Source organism: Antennarius striatus, chromosome 6, assembly GCF_040054535.1.
Source record: "Antennarius striatus isolate MH-2024 chromosome 6, ASM4005453v1, whole genome shotgun sequence".
NCBI classification, from domain to species: domain Eukaryota; kingdom Metazoa; phylum Chordata; class Actinopteri; order Lophiiformes; family Antennariidae; genus Antennarius; species Antennarius striatus.
The window spans coordinates 13,336,752-13,355,196 of record NC_090781.1 but is presented as its reverse complement, the minus strand read 5'-3'; the positions used below and the strand labels follow the sequence as shown (position 1 = coordinate 13,355,196).

The 18,445-nt window shown below is 40.8% G+C and overlaps 2 protein-coding genes across 4 annotated transcripts; both read left to right on the top strand.

Annotated features, from left to right (window-relative positions):
- Window positions 1-5,159: 5,159 nt before the first annotated feature.
- ppp5c (protein phosphatase 5, catalytic subunit) lies at window positions 5,160-12,328 on the top strand. Its single transcript, XM_068317354.1, has 13 exons — window positions 5,160-5,256; window positions 6,565-6,806; window positions 7,338-7,485; window positions 7,642-7,763; window positions 7,914-7,979; window positions 8,366-8,464; window positions 8,831-8,936; window positions 9,047-9,189; window positions 9,403-9,490; window positions 9,596-9,636; window positions 9,747-9,925; window positions 10,014-10,095; window positions 11,221-12,328. Exons 1-13 carry the CDS (start codon window positions 5,160-5,162, stop codon window positions 11,281-11,283), a joined length of 1,476 nt encoding a protein of 491 aa, XP_068173455.1. The 3' UTR covers window positions 11,284-12,328.
- Window positions 12,329-13,883: 1,555 nt separating this feature from the next.
- Window positions 13,884-17,476, top strand: LOC137596942 (THAP domain-containing protein 5-like). 3 transcript variants are annotated; one of them, XM_068317780.1, is made up of 5 exons: window positions 13,884-14,062; window positions 14,705-14,888; window positions 15,537-16,291; window positions 16,676-16,917; window positions 17,104-17,476. In XM_068317780.1, the coding sequence occupies exons 1-5, from the start codon at window positions 13,989-13,991 to the stop codon at window positions 17,136-17,138; spliced, it is 1,290 nt and encodes a 429-aa protein (XP_068173881.1). In that variant the 5' UTR covers window positions 13,884-13,988; the 3' UTR covers window positions 17,139-17,476. The 3 variants fall into 3 exon arrangements, with proteins under 3 accessions (XP_068173881.1, XP_068173880.1, XP_068173882.1); XM_068317779.1 differs by having other exon boundaries at window positions 13,885-14,062; window positions 16,676-16,862; XM_068317781.1 differs by lacking the exon at window positions 13,884-14,062 and adding an exon at window positions 14,096-14,222 and having other exon boundaries at window positions 16,676-16,862.
- The last annotated feature ends 969 nt before the right edge of the window (window positions 17,477-18,445 follow it).

The following is an 18,445-nucleotide window of genomic DNA, read 5'->3' as shown; positions in this document are numbered from 1 at the left end:
GACAGGTAGGAGAGTACTTGGTGTGTCATCTGGAAGGAAAGTAGATAAGGAGACTTGCTGGTGGAATGAGGAGGTACAGGAGTGTATACAGAGAAAGAGGTTAGCTAAGAAGAAGTGGGACACCGAGAGGACTGAGGAGAGTAGACAGGAGTACAGGGAGATGCAGCATAAGGTGAAGGTAGAGGTAGCAAAGGCCGAACAAGGGGCTTATGATGACTTGTATGCTAGGTTGGACAGTAAGGAGGGAGAGACTGATCTATACAGGTTGGCAAGACAGAGAGACAGAGATGGGAAGAACGTGCAGCAGGTTAGGGTGATTAAGGATAGGGATGGAAGTCTATTGACAGGTGCCAGTAGTGTGATGGGAAGATGGAAAGAGTACTTTGAAGAGTTGATGAAAGTGGAAAATGAGAGAGAACAAAGACTAGAAGAAGTGACTGCTGTGGACCAGGAAGTAGCAAAGATTAGTGAGGATGAAGTAAGGCACTGAAGAGGATGAAGAGTGAAAAGGCAGTCGGTCCTGATGATATACCTGTAGAGGTTTGGAAGTGTCTAGGAGAGGTGGCAGTAGAGTTTCTGACTGGTTTGTTCAACAGGATCTTAGATAGTGAGAAAATGCCTGAGGAATGGAGGAGAAGTGTGCTGGTGCCCATTTTTAAGAACAAGGGAGATGTGCAGAGTTGTGGCAACTACAGAGGAATAAAGCTGATGCGCCATACAATGAAGTTATTGGAAAGAGTAGTGGAAGCTAGACTAAGGGCAGAAGAGAGCATTTGTGAGCAGCAGTATGGTTTCATGCCAAAAAAGAGTACTACAGATGCAGTATTTGCTTTGAGGTTATTGATAGAGAAGTACAGAGAAGGCCAAATGGAGCTGCATTGCGTTTTTGTAGATCTGGAGAAAGCTGATGACAGTGTGCCCAGAGGGGAACTGTGATATTGTATGAGGAAGTCTGGAGCGGCTGAGAAGTATGTTAGAGTGGTGCAGGACATGTATGAGGACTGTAAGACAGTGGTGAGGTGTGCTGTAGGTGTGACAGAGGAGTTCAAGGTGGAGGCAGGACTGTATCAGGGATCAGCTCTGAGCCCCTTCTTGTTCGCTATGGTGATGGACAGGCTGACAGATGAGGTTAGACAGGAATCTCCATGGACTATGATGTTTTCAGATGACATTGTGATCTGCAGTGAGAGCAGGGAACAGGTGGAGGAGAAGCTAGAGAGGTGGAGGTTTGTCCTGGAAAGGAGAGGAATGAAGGTTAGCCGCAGTAAGACAGAGTACATGTGTGTGAATGAGAGGGACCCAAGTGGAATAGTAAGGTTACAGGGAGAAGTGATCAAGAAGGTGGAGGATTTTAAGTACTTAGAGTCAACAGTCCAGAGCAATGGTGAGTCTGGAAAAGAGGTGAAGAAGCGTGTACAGGCAGGATGGAACGGGTAGAGAAAAGTGTCAGGTGTGATGTGTGATGGAAGAGTTTCAGCTAAAATGAAAGGAAAGGTGTACAAAACTGTGGTGAGACCAGCCATGTTGTTTGGTCTAGAGACAGAGTCACTGAGGAAAAGACAGGAGACAGAGCTGGAGGTAGCAGAGATGAAGATGCTGAGGTTCTCTCTGGGAGTGACCAGGAAGGATAGGATCAGGAATGAGTACATCAGAGGGACAGCACATGTTAGAGGTTTTGGAGATAAAGTCAGAGAGGCCAGACTGAGATGGTTTGGACATGTCCAGAGGAGAGATAATGAATATATTGGTAGAAGGATGCTGAGTTTTGAACTGCCAGGCAGGAGGCCTAGAGGAAGACCAAAGAGGAGGTTTATGGATGTAGTGAAAGAGGACATGAAGGTAGCTGGTGTGAGAGAAGAGGATGCAGAAGACAGAGTTAGATGGAGGCAATTGATTCGCTGTGGCGACCCCTGAAGGGAAAAGCCGAAAGGAAAAGAAGAAGATTCAAGTCAAATTATATTTACTTTATATCAAACATATCCATTCACCAGGGCTAATACTGAAGGAATTTCATGCAAGTCCACAATGTACCAACTTTGTGCTTAACCGCCCCACAAGAATTGTAAGCAGATGCGCAACAAAATATGAACACAGTTTCTGTAATGTTCTCCAGACCTCCTCCAAGTCCAAAAAAAGAGGATAAAACACAAGAGGCTCCAGTGCAGAAAGGTAAAGTCAGCAATAGACATATTTGGCAGGTATTTTCATCTCTTCTTTCCCCCCTGCAATGAAATAACTGTGGTGATTATGCAATGTGTCATCCCAGTACATTGATTTACACAAGGGCTGATGGCTGCACTGATCAACAGGGGGTTCAACTGGGAGGGGGAGGTGATGCTTTTTAATGTTCCTCCTTATAATGTGAGCAATCTTTGTGATTTGTGTATGATTCATAGAAGATAGAATTAAAAACTATTGTGAAGTGTGTATGTGTGTGTGTGTGTGTGTGTGTGTGTGTGTGTGTGTGTGTGTGTGTGTGTGTGTGTGTGTGTGTGTGTGTGTGTGTGTGTGTGTGTGTGTGTGTGTGTCTTTCCATCCTCTACATAGGTTACAGAGAAATCAAAGTGTCTAAAGCAAAAACATGATAGAGGGAAATGAGAAGTAAGAGGAAGGGTGGAGATCATTAGGATGATCTCTGTTTCCCAATTTCTCTTTTTATTCCTCTTGACATCCTTTGCCCTGCCCCACTACACAAAACATATGGTTCAAATATGTGCAACCCCCCCCCCCAAAGTCCAGCAATAATTAAAGAATTATATATAAGAGTGGAGCAAAGGAGGGGAGACAACTGGCAAAGTCTGACAAAACGTTTAGAGGAGCGGCGTAAAAAACAGAGGGGTGTCTAAAAACATTCACTAGTCCTATGCAAAGCTCTTACATGCGACAGGATAATAAATAGTAATGAGTTTTGGATCAGGCCTATGTAACATATACTCCACTCACTCTGCGGCCTCATCACTCATTGGCTTGTGACCGTGGAATGTCACTCACATTCCCACTGACCTTCATCTGTTTCTTTCTCCGGTTGCTCGTATATCTCTGCACTACTCTGCGTGTTTGTTTTAACTTTCTCAGGACCCCTCCAAAGCTGCTCATGCATCTACACCCAAGAGGACAGCGATTTCCCTCCTCCAAGCATGTCAGAGTTTCTCTGCCACTCTCCCTCCCACACTGTCTCTCCCACTCACTGTCTGAGTTTACTCTCATGTGGGGCAGAGGCTCTAACGTCAGCGTGTCTCAGTACGTCTTGCTGGTTGCTTTTTTCCCTTCCCTCAAGCACAACTAGTAAAACTGTCAAAGCAGTACACAGGTAACGGTTGAAAGAAAAAGACGACTCATACGTAATTTTGCTGAGAGAAAGTGAACTCATGCTTCAGGGTTATTAAGTGTTTGATGGGGGTCCTTGTGAGTCACCTGATTGTTTAGCCTCTTACTCTTTACAGCGGGATGTCGTTTATGAGTCAGGGCTACAGACTGGACTGGGCTGTATCCTTTGTGTCACATGGTCCTTCTTATCGTCTCTTATGCTGTTGAACTTGTAACCCTAACGATCTAACACAAACCACAGACCTACATCTCAAATGGTTGATTTTTCTTTTGTAGTATCCAAAACTGACACCTGTTTCCCGATACATTGACCCTCAGCACTTTTTGACTGCATTTAATGTGGACCTTCAAGCACAGTAAGTCTTACATTTGGATATACTTCTACTTAAGGTTGTGTGATGTTTTTACAAATCATTTATTTGAGGCTGGGTCGCATCAGATGTTATGTGTGAGTAAACTTTTGGAGATATGCACCTGTGCCTTTGTCCACTTATTGCTATACCAACAGTTGCCAGAGGCCAACACTGCAATTCAGATGGCAGGCAATTTCCGCTGTAACATCCCCAGGTCTCAAGAAGTTCAGAAGTATTTATGACTGATGCTGTACTCATATTGGACATGAGTCTGCATTTTAATTTGAGTATTGCAGGGGTGACGTCAGACACAGAGCTGTATGAATAGAGTATTCCAGACAAGGAAAACTGGGTATATAAATGAGTTATCCAATTTTTACATCCCGTTTCAAAGCGGTGATGTATTGTAATTGTTTCTGTGTTCATCCTTTAGTTTGTCCGTCCGTTCGTCCTTGAGTATGTCCACCAAATATCTTCGCAACCGTTGCAGATAGAAGGATGAAACAAAAGCACATTACGTGGGTGGCAAAGGGGATGAAAATGAGATGATAACCTTGACCCTGAGAAAACTAGGTCAAGGTCAAAGTTAAACTTTTGTACACTCAGGAACTGGATAAGATAGAAAGACGAAGGGGATGTGGGATGTTGCAGTCTGTGACTGCCTTGTTAAGTAACGTTTTGATTGTAATATTTTACTCACCGCCCAAACATTCTTCTGGTTAATCTCACTTTAATTCTTTGTATCAGTATTCTCATTGTTGCCTACAAACACAACCAGTTGACTTGCATTTAGTTCATTGATATTTCAGTGAGGGTCTCTACTGCCCCCTGCAGGTTTGGAAACGTAATGAACTAAAGGCAGACAGAATTCCACCTGGACTGTTGCATTTTGTAAAAAAAACAAAATAACCACAAATAAAGCATGAAAGAAAACAATGGATCCTCTTCTGCTTGGTCCAGCTGAACTTGGGAGTATTACAATGCTCTGTCAGGTTGTCCAGGTGACGGTAAAATCCTACACTCTGTGTGTCTTTGATGCTTTGTTCAAAATCCTTTCCATTTGCCTCTGCTATTGCATCTTATCAAAAGCAATTTGTGCTGGTGTCCTTGTCTACATTTGCTTGTTGTAACCTTCTCATCATTGTGTCTGGAGACGAATTGGAGGCGATTCTTACTCTCTTTGCTCTTCCTTTTCCTCTTTTTCCTTAAAGACACATTCCCCGATCCTTTAATGTTAAGACTAGTCCTTTGGCAAACCTCCAATTGACCCAACCATTTCTTCTTAATATATTTCTTTTAATATCAGTAGTGTATTATAGAAGCAGCTACCAAGCATTTATTATTGTCAGTCAGTCAGTCATCTTCAGATTACCACCGCTATATCCGTCGCAGCGGGTCACGAGGAGCCGGAGCCTATTATTGTATTTTTAAAAAAATCCATTGAAGAGAGACTTTACGACTTTTACGACAGCACCGTCAATGGCGCACCAATCGGAATACGGCAGTGTGAAGAAAATGGCGGAAGGCGGTAATGATGCAGAGTTATTGAAGGAGAAGGCAAATAAGTACTTCAAAGGTAGGTATGACAGACCTGTCAATTCAATTACTTTTCCCAGGAGTTTTTATCGGATAACTATTTAACCGAAAATAATGTTATTGACGCAATTATATCGCAAGACGCTGGACAAGAAGCTGATTGCTAATGATAGGCTACGATCACATTGCACGCTAAGTGTAAACCCCATTCATTGGATTACTCTGGACTGGTTAGCTCATTTAGCTAACACTAGCTAGAAACCAGAATAACGGCAGCAACAGCATCGACGTTAACGCATGCTGCTGCGCGTCATGCATAGTGTACTGCTAACCTGTTCAGGCTAGTGGTTTCTTGATGAAACGTATTCATGCGCACGTCCCTCTGTTTTACTCACGAATGTTATTCTAGAATGATAATTAGCTGACAGGTGATTGTGTAGCTTTAAGTTAACAGCGAACAGGCGCGTTAAGAGCACTGAGGCGGAGCATGGGTTGAGTCACCTGAGCACAGACTGTTCAGTTACAGTCATAGTCAACTTTATTGTCAGAAGTACCATATATTAATGACATATACAGCACAGATGTAATTACAGTCCTCTCAGACTCACAGGTAGAAAAAACCCCCCACCAAAGATTGTCCTTTCCTTGTGGCTACATTCTAATGAAATACGGTCCCTATCATTGTAGATGGGTGTTTATTTCGAAAGGCTGTAGCAGTATCGATTTCCCTACGAGGATTAATAAAGTTTAATTGTATTCTTTCTATTCTGGGAGGAGAAATCCCGGCTGGGTCTTGATTGAACTAATTCCTATGCCAATTTATTTTTTACTGACACTGGCACTGTATGAAAAAACAAACAAACAAAACAAACAAACATTGAAACGCCCAGATCAGTACACTGAAGTGCAAAGAGGCAAACAGAGCAAACACTGATATATCACTGAAGTTGATACAGAAACAAAATAATGTCAGAACTATTTCAACACATTTTATTTTGGCATTATTGTGCAACTGTAGTAACAGCTTACTAGTAAATAAATAGTAAACCAGTACTGCCAATGATTGCTTCAACACCGTTTTTCAGTGTTTTTGTGAACAAACAGAAATGCTGTGGTAATTCACGATTATTTTCATTGTTAATGTAATTTTCTGCAATCATTTTGGTGTATTAATAATTGTAGAAAATATTTTTTGATTTTTTTTCAACCAAATCTAATTCACTCCATTGACCAAGCAAATTTCACATTTCTCTGTGTAACAAAATAGACTAAGCAAATATACATAATACTCTGCACTCATTTGTTGATCTATTTTGTGTCAACTTAAGATGTGATACGTATTTTTCAGATAAAGACTATGAAAATGCCATCAAATACTACACAGAAGCATTGGAGCTCAATCCATCCAATGCCATCTACTACAGCAACCGAAGCCTGGCATACCTGCGTACAGAGTGCTATGGTTATGCCTTGGCTGATGCTACGAAGGCCCTGGACATAGACAAAAACTACATCAAGGGATATTATCGTCGTGCCACCTCAAACATGGCACTGGGCAAGTTCAAGGCTGCACTTAAGGACTATGAGACGGTAATAAATGAACTATATTCGACTCGTCTGCTGCATTATTTTATCTGCCATGAAGATTGAAAATAGAATGTAGGAAATATTATCAATATGCATTGTATAATTAAATTAAAATTTTATGCAGATTTGTTTTCTCCCCAAAAAATTGTGATTTCATCTGTTGGTCTGACAACACAAGTCACGTTGTTTATGTTTCCTTATTTTAGAGTAGAGATGTCCCTTCAATCCAGTCGTGATCCCATTTAAATCCATTGCCATTAGAGACCTGTTATGACAAACTAGAAAACTACATGACAACTTCCTCATAAAGCTGTATGAGGTTGGAAGTAGAATTTTATCTGCTTCTGGAATGATAAAATTGTATTGTCACTGTTTTCCATTTGTCCACACATTACAATATATGAAGTAATATGAACTGTTTGCATTTTCAAGTAATGAAAAGTACTAACCCTACCCTATGTTGAATCAGTTTCATGTGTAAAAGAATATCTGTAATCATTATAGGCATTTTGTATAATTTCTGTGTTATTACAGGTTGTGAGGGTTCGGCCAAATGACAAAGATGCCAAGATGAAGTATCAAGAATGTAACAAGATTGTGAAGCAGAAGGCTTTTGAAAGAGCCATTGCCAGCGACGAGATTAAAAAATCTGTTGTGGACTCACTGGACATTGAAAGCATGAGTATGTTTCATGTGTTCTTCAGCAGATATATAAAACCATCTTTAAACATAATGTGTTTTAGTCTCATGTGTGCTGACAGAGCGAAAGAAACTGATAATGAAATACTTGGAATCACTGGATTTTTTTGTCTAAGATAACAATGATCTTGTGTCGCAGCTATTGAGGACGATTACGTTGGACCCAAACTGGAAGATGGGAAGGTTACGGTCACATTCATGAAGGACATGATGGATTGGTTTAAGGACCAGAAGAAACTACACAGAAAGTGTGCTTATCAGGTAAATATCATAGTCATAGTCAACTTTATTGTCAAATGTACCATATATGCACGAACAGCACAGATGTATGTGGTGCAGACCCACAGGCATATACAGGTACTGATGGAAACATACATTTTTAATTGTTTATTTCTTTTTACATTCTTTTAGATTTTGGTGCAAGTTAAAGATGTTCTATCAAAACTACCGAGTCTGGTTGAAATCACATTAAAAGAGGTGAGGACTTTGCAGAAGCTCGTGATAGAAATGACTTCGTATTTCATAAACAGAGAGCAGCAATGAATGCATTATTAGACTATCAACTCTTGTCAGCCTGTAAGACAGCGGCGGAATGAGGGATTTCTGCTTTTCTTCACATCTAATGGGCTGTTTCTGGGAAAAGTTTAAATCTGGCAACAGGAATGCAATTCTTCATCTTAGACACTGAAATTTCAAATGCAGCAGGAAAACGACATGTTAACTTTCCAAATTAAAGACGGCTTGCCTGGACAGTTTTTTGCCCTGTTGTTTGGACTTTACACAGGAAAGCATGTTGTGTGAGGGGTATTTTCTTTTGAGAAGAGTGTCAAGAACTAACATAATGCTACTGCTCTCTTCCACAGACAGAAAAAATAACTATTTGTGGGGACACTCATGGGCAATACTATGATCTCCTCAACATCTTCACGCTGAACGGTTTACCATCAGACACCAACCCTTATGTATCCTTTCTTTTTGCAGGCATTTACCCAAATTAAATGTAATTCATTGTCTGTGTATTAGAAAGAACTCTGCATTACTGATGCATGGTGGGATGCAGCAGTCACAATACATTGTATTGCAGGACTTGACATAAAACTGCCTAAGGTATGATGTCTTTAAAAAGCTCTTCTTATTTGTGAGGCAACTCTCGAACAGTAACTTTTTTAACTTTGTTGCGTCATGTTTAATTACACAGGCAACATGCTGCCAAGTCCTATTCCTGTTGACTGCAGTCCTCTTTTTTTCTGTTGCTCTGTGTCTCAGTGAACAGCTTAAAGCTTCAAAACCAAATTGTGTGCTTTGTAATGCTTAACAACTGAATTCAGCTGTTCAATGGTGACTTTGTGGATCGTGGCTCTTTCTCTCTTGAGGTCATTCTCACACTCTTTGGTTTCAAGCTGCTCTACCCTGACAACTTCCATTTGCTTAGGGGTGAGTGCGCACTGTCTGACGACAGTGATTTCTGACATGTAATTTTTGGTCCCTGCTGTTTTATTAGCGCTACTTAAAAGTGATGACTGATCCAAGACTTTTACCTCTAGGTAACCATGAGACAGACAACATGAACCAGATGTATGGATTTGAAGGGGAGATCAAAGCCAAGTACACAGCCCAGATGTTCCAGCTGTTTAGTGAGGTCTTCCAGTGGCTGCCTCTTGCACAATGTATCAACAACAAAGTACTGGTAAGCAATGGCACAGTGGGCTGTGAGCATTCATCTACCCTATGAAATGTCAGTCTACACCAGCTTGCTCCCCAAGTGCTGCACTGGGATCTTTGTTAAGGGACACATGGCCATTATTATCCCAGATCATGCAGCAGACTACCCTAACCCTTAATGACAGAGAATTAATGTATTGAACTGTGCACACAGCCCTAATAAGATCCTCCATCCCAGGTTATGCACGGTGGACTGTTTAGTGAAGATGGTGTCACATTGGAAGATTTAAGAAAAATTGACAGGAACAGACAACCACCAGACTCAGGTTGGATTGTACCACAGATACAGCATGATTTTGAATCTTACTCAAGGAGACTAAGTCTCAAAACAAAATGAGTATATTTCTCTATCTTGCCTTTCTGTCTCACAGGGCCCATGTGTGACCTTCTTTGGTCAGATCCACAACCTCAGGTCAGTTCCCACCCCATTGCTACAATGAATACAATTGGCAAGCAATAGCTTGTGATCTCTTCTGGTATTGTTAAAGAATTAATTTGTCCATGTCTGTCTGTGTCGTACAGAATGGTAGGTCCATCAGCAAGAGAGGAGTGAGTTGTCAGTTCGGCCCCGATGTGACGGAGCGTTTCCTGGAACAGAATAAGCTGGATTATATTGTGCGTAGTCATGAGGTCAAAGCTGAGGGCTACGAAGTCACTCATTCAGGGAAGTGCATCACCGTGTTCTCAGCACCCAACTACTGGTAAGTATTCGTACTGATTCATTAAGAGTGATGAGCCAGTTGTCACTTTTACATTAACATAAAGGTTTTGTACTTCAATTTCTTTCAGTGATCAGATGGGAAACAAAGGAGCTTATATTCACCTCAGGGGATCGGACCTCAAGCCAGAGTTTCACCAGTTCACTGCTGTGGTCAGTATCCTGCTCTCTAGTGGTCACAATGTGCCTAGATGTGTTTTATATGATGTCATTATTTTAATCATGCCAATTGATTTAGTTAGGGATAGAACAGAACCACTGGAGTGTGGATAATTGTAGACAATGAGTGTGACTCATATTGTCAAATATAGTCATCATATTTGATTTCCATTTGGGTAATCCTCTTTTGCAAGTGGCTATTTAGTATTATTACCGGTAGTTGGAACCCCAGATAGAAAGGCTTCTAAAATAATTTTTGCAGTATCAGTGTGACAGAGGAGTTCAGGTGGAGGTGGGACTGCATCAGGGATCAGCTCTGAGCCCCTTCTTGTTCGCTATGGTGATGGACAGGCTGACAGACGAGGTTAGACAGGAATCTCCATGGACTATGATGTTTGCAGATGACATTGTTATCTGCAGTGAGAGCAGGGAACAGGTGGAGGAGAAGCTAGAGAGGTGGAGGTTTGTCCTGGAAAGGAGAGGAATGAAGGTTAGCCGCAGTAAGACACAGTACATGTGTGTGAATGAGAGGGACCCAAGTGGAAGAGTGAGGTTACAGGGAGAAGAGATCAAGAAGGTGGAGGATTTTAAGTACTTAAGGTCAACAGTCCAGAACAATGGACAAAATAGAAAGGTGTCAGGTGTATTGTGTGATTCAGCTAGAATAACAGGAACTGTCTAGAGTCTAGAGACAGTGTCACTGAGGAAAAGACAGGAGACAGAGCTGGAGGTAGCAGAGATGAAGATGCTGAGGTTCTCTCTGGGAGTGACCAGGAAGGATAGGATCAGGAATGAGTACATCAGAGGGACAGCACATGTTAGAGGTCTTGGAGATAAAGTCAGAGAGGACAGACTGAGATGGTTTGGACATGTCCAGAGGAGAGATAGGGAATATATTGGTAGAAGGATGCTGAGTTTTGAACTGCCAGGCGGGAGGCCTAGAGGAAGACCAAAGAGGAGGTTTATGGATGTAGTGAAAGAGGACATGAAAGTAGTTGGTGTGAGAGAAGAGGATGTAGAAGACAGGGTTAGATGGAGGCAACTGATTCACTGTGGCGACCCCTGATGGGAAAAGCCGAAAGGAAAAGAAGAAGAGCTAATATTTGTTTTCTTTTGCAGCCTCATCCAAATGTCAAGCCCATGGCATATGCCAACACACTAATGCAGTTGGGGATGATGTAGAAGCCACGTCTGTGACATGGTTGACCTCCCATCTCACTTGAGCCCCAGCCAGCCACCTCTCTCCCTCCAGTGCTCGGACATGCTCTTATTGATGCTTAGCCCAAGGGATTCCCACTCCTCAACAAACTTCCACTAGTTGTGTGCAGAGAATATGTGGTATAGTTAAGACAGGAAGAGATCACTTCCACAAGCTCAGTCCTGCACTGGGTATATTCTATCAAGTTATTGGTTTAAACTGGAAAATACCCATTCCGTTGTCCATTTATTCACTCATGTTTTCCATCAGTGGGTGAAGAACCCAATCATGAGAATTTCAGAGGAGTTTGTTTTTTTTAAAATATCTGATCCATGCAGCAGCTGGAATCAAATAGCTGGTATGTACCAAAGATCTGTATGAAAATGATTGTTCAGTTTTTACAAGGAGCGTCTTGTGATTCTGAAGCCAAACATTGTCCTGTTGGCCAGCTTAGAGCATTGTGAACTGAGTTCAATGCAGCATGTCAGTGTTTCACAAACCATCTTACAGTATGTTGGGGCTTTCCCCCCTTAGTTCTACAGAAATATAAGTTATGATGTAACAAAGAAATAAAATGATTGTCCCTAGGTACACTGTTAAAGGTGCTGTTTGCCATATGTGGTGTATTTAGTTGGTTCAATCAAGTAGCTGGTCCGTTGTTTTGCACTGCTTCCCTGTTGAGGAAGATGCTGCTGCTCTCCTGGTTTGAATCCCTCATTATCATTTTGCCACTCACCCAGAAGCTCTTGCACAGTTCACCCTCCAAACCAGCTTTGCTGTAAGACAAAAACTGATGGCACTCCAGTCTCTGAATACGTGTTCGATTCCTGGTGACTTACCACCCCCATATGTGGATTTCTCAAGTACACAAACGTCCTAAATGCAATCCTGTCTTGAAACGCACAGCTGCATTGTTCAGTGGCCCTCAACTTTTTAGATAAAGAGATACACCGACGTGTATGTATATATATACTGTATCATTTAAAGATTACATGTAATGTTTGGAGAAAGTTATTAAAAAAAATAAAGTCCAGTGATTTTAGAAAGATAATGTCTGCATTTGTGTGAATATACTCAACATTTGGTTTGTACAGCGATGCACTGTGAGCAGTTTGGACTGTTCACAAAATGTAGATAGTAAAATGTGTCTTTATCCCTAATAGTTAAAGGGTTAAGTATTGATGTGAGGTAAAAAAACTGATTTTTTCCTCCCAAGATGTAACTCAAGAAATCCATGAAATCCATTTGAATGACTATCTGTTCTTCATATTTATACTGGCCAGTTGTCAAAATGCTTTTAACAGGTCTTTATCATTGCATTGCACAAAGTGATTGAGTAACAGCTACCACACACTGATCCATATTACTAAAAAAACTACACTTCGGGGTTTTCATAATTTAAAAAAGTAGCAATAGGTTACTTTGTTTAAATACACTGAGTCACAACTTTTGAGTGGCGTTTGTTTACTTTGACTAGTTTCTATACTGTACAACATAAAAAACGTAAATACTTCGAAACTTCCAAATGGCACACGAACGTGCTAAAATTCTGTTTACCTTGATGACAGCTTTCTCTGTATTTCATGTAAATTATAGTGTAATAAGACGTTTCTATAATTGTGAAATAAAATCAGAAAAATCGATATTGAAATAAGTTGATATCAGTCGAGAAATGGGAGGATAAAATGGCACCATGATCTATGTGTCTTTTCGTTATTTGACTTTGGTTTCTGGAATAACAATGGAAAAGGGGTGGTTTGTTTATTTTTCTGATTGAAATAAGGTATAAAGTCACTTGATAACAAATAACTGGATTATCTGACTACAGAACAAGAACGTGGTGGTGCGCCTCAGCCCGACCTTTAACCATGACACACTGAATATTATGGAACCCTGAATGGTCCACTGCACAAAACTGAACATTCCGTTGTATGAACAGTGAATCTGATATAAGGGACCACTGATTATTCGACTGCAGTACTATTCTATATGAAAGTTATTTAATATCGACACTTGGTTTCCCCTCGGCTTGTCCTGTTCGGGGTCGCCACAGTGCCAACGCTCTTATTTTGTAGTCAGATAATCACTTCCGGTCTTAATCTTTTTTTCCCCCTTTTTTTTTAAAATGCTGGACTTTACAGTTCTATTTCCGTTTCCTGTTATTTTATTTGTACTTATTCACAACAGGGGGAAAAAAGTGACATCCTTTCATGAAGGTAATTTATAACACCTTTTATTTCAATTTTGGCTTTTGAATTTTAAATAGAATTTTCGTTTCTGAAACGAAAATTGAATCACTGGAAATAACTGAACCTGTTAGACGGGCCATAGACCTGTTGGATCGGCCAAACATGGAGCAGTTTGACGGGCCACTCAGGAACCCGTTGATGTTATTTACAGGTCAATCCAAACATTCTTCTAACGTGATACTGACGTGAAACTCATATAGCAAAGACGTTTCTCTGGTGTCACCAAGTTGTTTTCAAGAGTCTAATTAAAATCACATTATTTTCATAAACATTTTCTTAAAAGAAAAACTGACTTCCTGTCGCGTAGAGTGACGTCACGACCTCTAACAGCTGATCCTCATTCGTCAACTATGCGCCGAGCTGACAACACAGCACGAGTCTCACCTTGTTGTGAACCCAGCTGAACACGGAGACGTCACCCCCAACAACACCAGCTTGCGATGCCAAAATATTGCTCCGTCCCAAACTGTAGGAATGACTCCGGGAGCGGGAACGACAGGATTAGTTTCTACAAGTAAGAAGTTTCTGTTCAACAGTCTCTAATCCAGCTGTTCGCTCATAAGGTGCTGTGATATCTTTGAAAAGCAACGTCTTCCTCACGTCGACAGTGATGACTGGATTTAATCAACGCTGTTACGGAATGTCAGCAAATGTTACTGTTTTTCTGATGATCAGTTAAGTTTGTATCTTGGTTTCACCTTTGGGACAGTTGTGATTTGTATTGTAAGTTATACACTACACTTTATGTCGTTTACTGATTACGTTTGTAAGTTAGCGCTGTAAGTTCATTGTGTTTGACAGTATCATTTCAAAGCCACAAATGTAGTAATTTCAACCTAACATACAAGTACAACAACAACAACAACAACAACAGTGCTTACAAATGTCTCAGAAACTACAGATGGATTATGTCACTGCAGGGTCAAATTACACAAGCCAAAATGTGATGAGTCGGTCTGTTTTCCTGATCCTCTAGTTTGTGGTATTATGTTCAAACTCTGTTTGCTGACTTAACTTTCAAATTATGAGTAAAAGAGAAATGCAAATTATGATTTTCTGTGCATTTGCATGTCATTTGATTTGAGAAATTAAGAAATTGTCACTTATTCCTGAATAAGTCTGAGTGTAACCAGCGTCTTCCGTCTGTGGTCTACAGGTTCCCTCTACACGACACAGTCCGGCTTCAGCAGTGGCTGAAAAACATGGGGCGAGAGTGCTGGACCCCCTCTCGACACCAGTATATATGCCACAAACATTTCGCACCCTCGTGCTTCAAGGTGCGTTGGGGCATCCGCTACCTTGATAACGACGCTGTGCCTACTATCTTCCAGGAGAATGAGGTACTGAAAATGTAATTCTACACACTACTGACAAGTAATTACTCTAGCATTACAGAAATGCCCTCTTATTCATTTGTTTCTTTTGTAATGGATTTTCTGACAGAAATTTGAGTAAGACATTGGTGATGTGCAGCCACCTGTCTAGATAGTGTCTAGTGTAATACAACATATATGTTAAAGCAGTGGAGACTAGAGTGGAGTCTGATGATTGTGAGTCACGGCTACTCCTTGATGCTTTTCTGTATCATATTATGTTGGGTTCTGTTGGGCTTTACTGCGACAAACCTTTTTACGATGGCGGCGCATGCACACGCAGTGGCTCCTCTCTCTCCTGCTAGAGCAGCTCTTTTGTGTTTTTTTACTGCCTGTGGGTCTGAGAGGACTGTAATTTCATCTGTGCTGTATGTCTTGCATATATGGTACATTTGACAATAAAGTTGACTACGACTATATGACAAATTGTTTTCCTTATAATACGCAATATAGAGCATTAAAACAAACCTATTTACACATGTATTTATTCAAATGATTATTAGACCGTTGTTGCAATTTTTTGAATTAGAAATGTTGTGTTTGCATTTTTGCATTTTACACAAAAATAACAAATGTGTTGAATTTGATCCAACTGTTCTGCTTTCTGCTTTCTAGAAACGGAAAGCTACTGATCACAGCGAGGAGATGCCGAAACGTTTGCGAGCTGACGATGATGAAAGCACGGTGGTGTCAGATGACGTGTTGAAGGCTGCTGATGCTCTGATGGTCGAAAATTCTTTGCATACGGTGCACACATATGAGATCACTGTCGACCCATCGCAGGGAGAAGACCTGGAGGAAACGAGTAACGGTGGACAATATGACTGTTATTTCCAGAGTGGGACAAAGTTCCCTTTAACTTTATTTCAAACAGTAAATGATTTAAGTAATGGAGAGAACACAGAACTGATATTAATGTCTGAAGGGCAAGATGAGCTTGTGAATGGGATCACTGCTGCTATTTTGACTCAGGGCCATGGGTTGGTCATGGACAATCCTGTGTTTGAATGCACAGATGAGGCTTTGACTTCTCTCTGTGTTGAATTTGTGACTGTTACCGGTGATGAATTCTCAGAAGTTCATGAAGACTGTGACAGTCAAGTCATCTCTTACTTCGAAACAATGCCAAACATTTTCCCTAATGAAACAAAGTCCAGGTTCACCTCCGTTCCAGATACAGTCCTGTCGTCCGCTCTGAGCTCCAAACCCATCCCATCCATTTTACCTATAGTATCCAAGCATGTGCAACCGTCCCCCTCATCTCTGGTTCTCACCGTGGAAAAACTGGACACAGATGAGGGTGAGGGAGATGATGGCCAATCAGAGGAGGACAGCATCGATTCACAGCACTACCAGCTAGAGGAACACTGGTAAGATGGCAATTCTGTGAATCTTGGCTATCAACTCAATTTTGCAGCAGATTTTCCACAATCAACAGGAAAATGGAACAACTTGGTGATTGGTTGAATACCAAGATAAGATAACCCTCTATTTGTCCCACACTGGGGAAATTTGTGAAACAATTAGACAATTTAGACAAATAAGAATGTTGGTGGCATTTCACTTCAAACATTCGTAGTGGCATATTAAAGTCAAAGTTATCATGTATAAATTACTAAAAAGCTCTCAGCTTCAGGGGGGCACAGACTCCCTGAACCCCCCCTTCATTGGTTCAACATTACTAGTTCAGCTGAAAAATATATTTGCTGTTAGCATACAGTAAGCATCTCTTTCAATTTATCTTACATGACCAGCTACCATAAAAACAGTTTGAGCAAGGAGCAACTGGAGGCCATTGTGGTTGAGCTGCAGAAGAAGGTGAAAGTGCTGCAGCAGCGACACCGTCGGCACCTGGAGAAGCTTCTCGGCCTGGAGAGCACAGTCAGCCAGCTGAGACAGAACAACCTGTTGAACGAGGAGCGACTGCAGCTGCTGGAGAGGGTGAAGAGATTGATGCTTCTAGACCCAAGTAGAGATTTGAGTCAAAGTCAAACATGTAATTAATATTAGGTTCCTTGTAGCAGTACGTGCATTGTAGTATTTTTCTGGGGGATAATAATGTGATGAAACTGAAAAAAAACAACTCAGGCAGAGATGAATTCCAAATTTTTTTTTGGGGGGGGGGGATTCAATTCATTTACCAAAATGTAAAAGGGAACCTTTTCTGTTTTCTCTGCTTCAGGCTTACCTACATACCAGTGCACCGGATGCTGGTGAGACTGTGGCCATTATCTATGGAGAGGATGATGCTGCATATCTCTATACCACTGAAGAAGCCACGAGGCCCAACTGACTGGACGTCATGTTAATCTGCTGACAGCGCTAACAAAATGTTTAATTTTTTTTGTAAGCAAAATTTTTTAAAATTGTTTTAACATTTGGTGATTTTTTTGCACAAATATGGATGAATAATATGGGAAAAATATTTTCTTTAAATAGTTGTTTTCGACCTTTTTTCACCACCGTCACTCCCTTTAACTCAATTTTCTTTGGGACATTTTGTTATAATTAATGTTGATACTGCATATAAGAAATTAAAAATGAATTTCCACAGGTCTCAACTTTTCTTTCTGCCGTTACTTCACATATGATCTTTTAAAAGAGCAAAGGTTTGTTCAAAGCACGTCTGTTAGTGATCCTGATTAAATTTAATCAAGTTCTTTAGAGATCAGGAGGATCATGACTTTTATTCTGTGTTTAAGGTTGTGACAGGCTGGAATGCAGATCAACATCTTACATTCACTCAGGAGCGATGCTGGGGGGGGTAGCTGCTGTAGTTTTGCAGGAACCTGATAACTCAGTCATTTTTAAAAAAATTAAGTAATTTAACACTTATGGTTTCTCACGTGTTTCCATGTCCTTTTATCTCCATTATATGGGGGGGGCTGTTTCTTTGTCCAGTAGATGGCAGCAGGAGCAACTGTTTTTTATGGACTGTATCATTATTATTGAAAATGCCTCAATACTTAAAAAGTTTCATTACTGTGATGTTAGAATGGGTCTCTCTGGCAGTGCGGAAACAAGCTATTGGATGACATATAAATCCCCTCGGTTACTCTAATTTACATGGGTGCACTAATCATTTTAAAGTATTTTGACTTTTTTTAGCATTTGATGTGTGCTGTATTTCATTGTACAAGATGCATCTTATATTGAAGAGCCTTTATCAGCTCTTATCAACCAGTAGCTATTCAAAAAGTAGACTTTTCTGAGTTAAAGTGGTGGTTCTTTAAACCAGCAACCTTGCACTATTCACCTGGCATTTTCTGATGTGAGTACACTACTGTTTTACCAAATTGGCTTTAATCTGATAATTTTTTTTTTTTGCAAACTGAAAAGTGAGAAGGGCGAGCATTCCTAAACTCTGTCCAGTTGGAAGACATACTGCTGGAATGTAAGGGAGGATGTTCTTTTCATCTGACTGAGAAACTTATCAGCAGGTATCTGGGCTCATACCCAATGAGTTAATAAGCTGATGTTGCTCCAGACACACACAGATTGACACAACACATGAATAAACCCAT

Bases quoted from the DNA above. Each gene is read 5' to 3' on its own strand.
- LOC137596942 (XM_068317779.1), top strand. From the start codon at position 13,989: ATGCCAAAATATTGCTCCGTCCCAAACTGTAGGAATGACTCCGGGAGC. The intron at 14,063-14,704 runs GTAAGAAGTTTC...TGTGGTCTACAG, and splicing joins GACAGGATTAGTTTCTACAA to GTTCCCTCTACACGACACAG. The intron at 14,889-15,536 runs GTACTGAAAATG...TCTGCTTTCTAG, and splicing joins CTATCTTCCAGGAGAATGAG to AAACGGAAAGCTACTGATCA.
- ppp5c (XM_068317354.1), top strand. From the start codon at position 5,160: ATGGCGCACCAATCGGAATACGGCAGTGTGAAGAAAATGGCGGAAGGC. The intron at 5,257-6,564 runs GTAGGTATGACA...CGTATTTTTCAG, and splicing joins GGCAAATAAGTACTTCAAAG to ATAAAGACTATGAAAATGCC. The intron at 8,937-9,046 runs GTGAGTGCGCAC...TTTTACCTCTAG, and splicing joins CAACTTCCATTTGCTTAGGG to GTAACCATGAGACAGACAAC.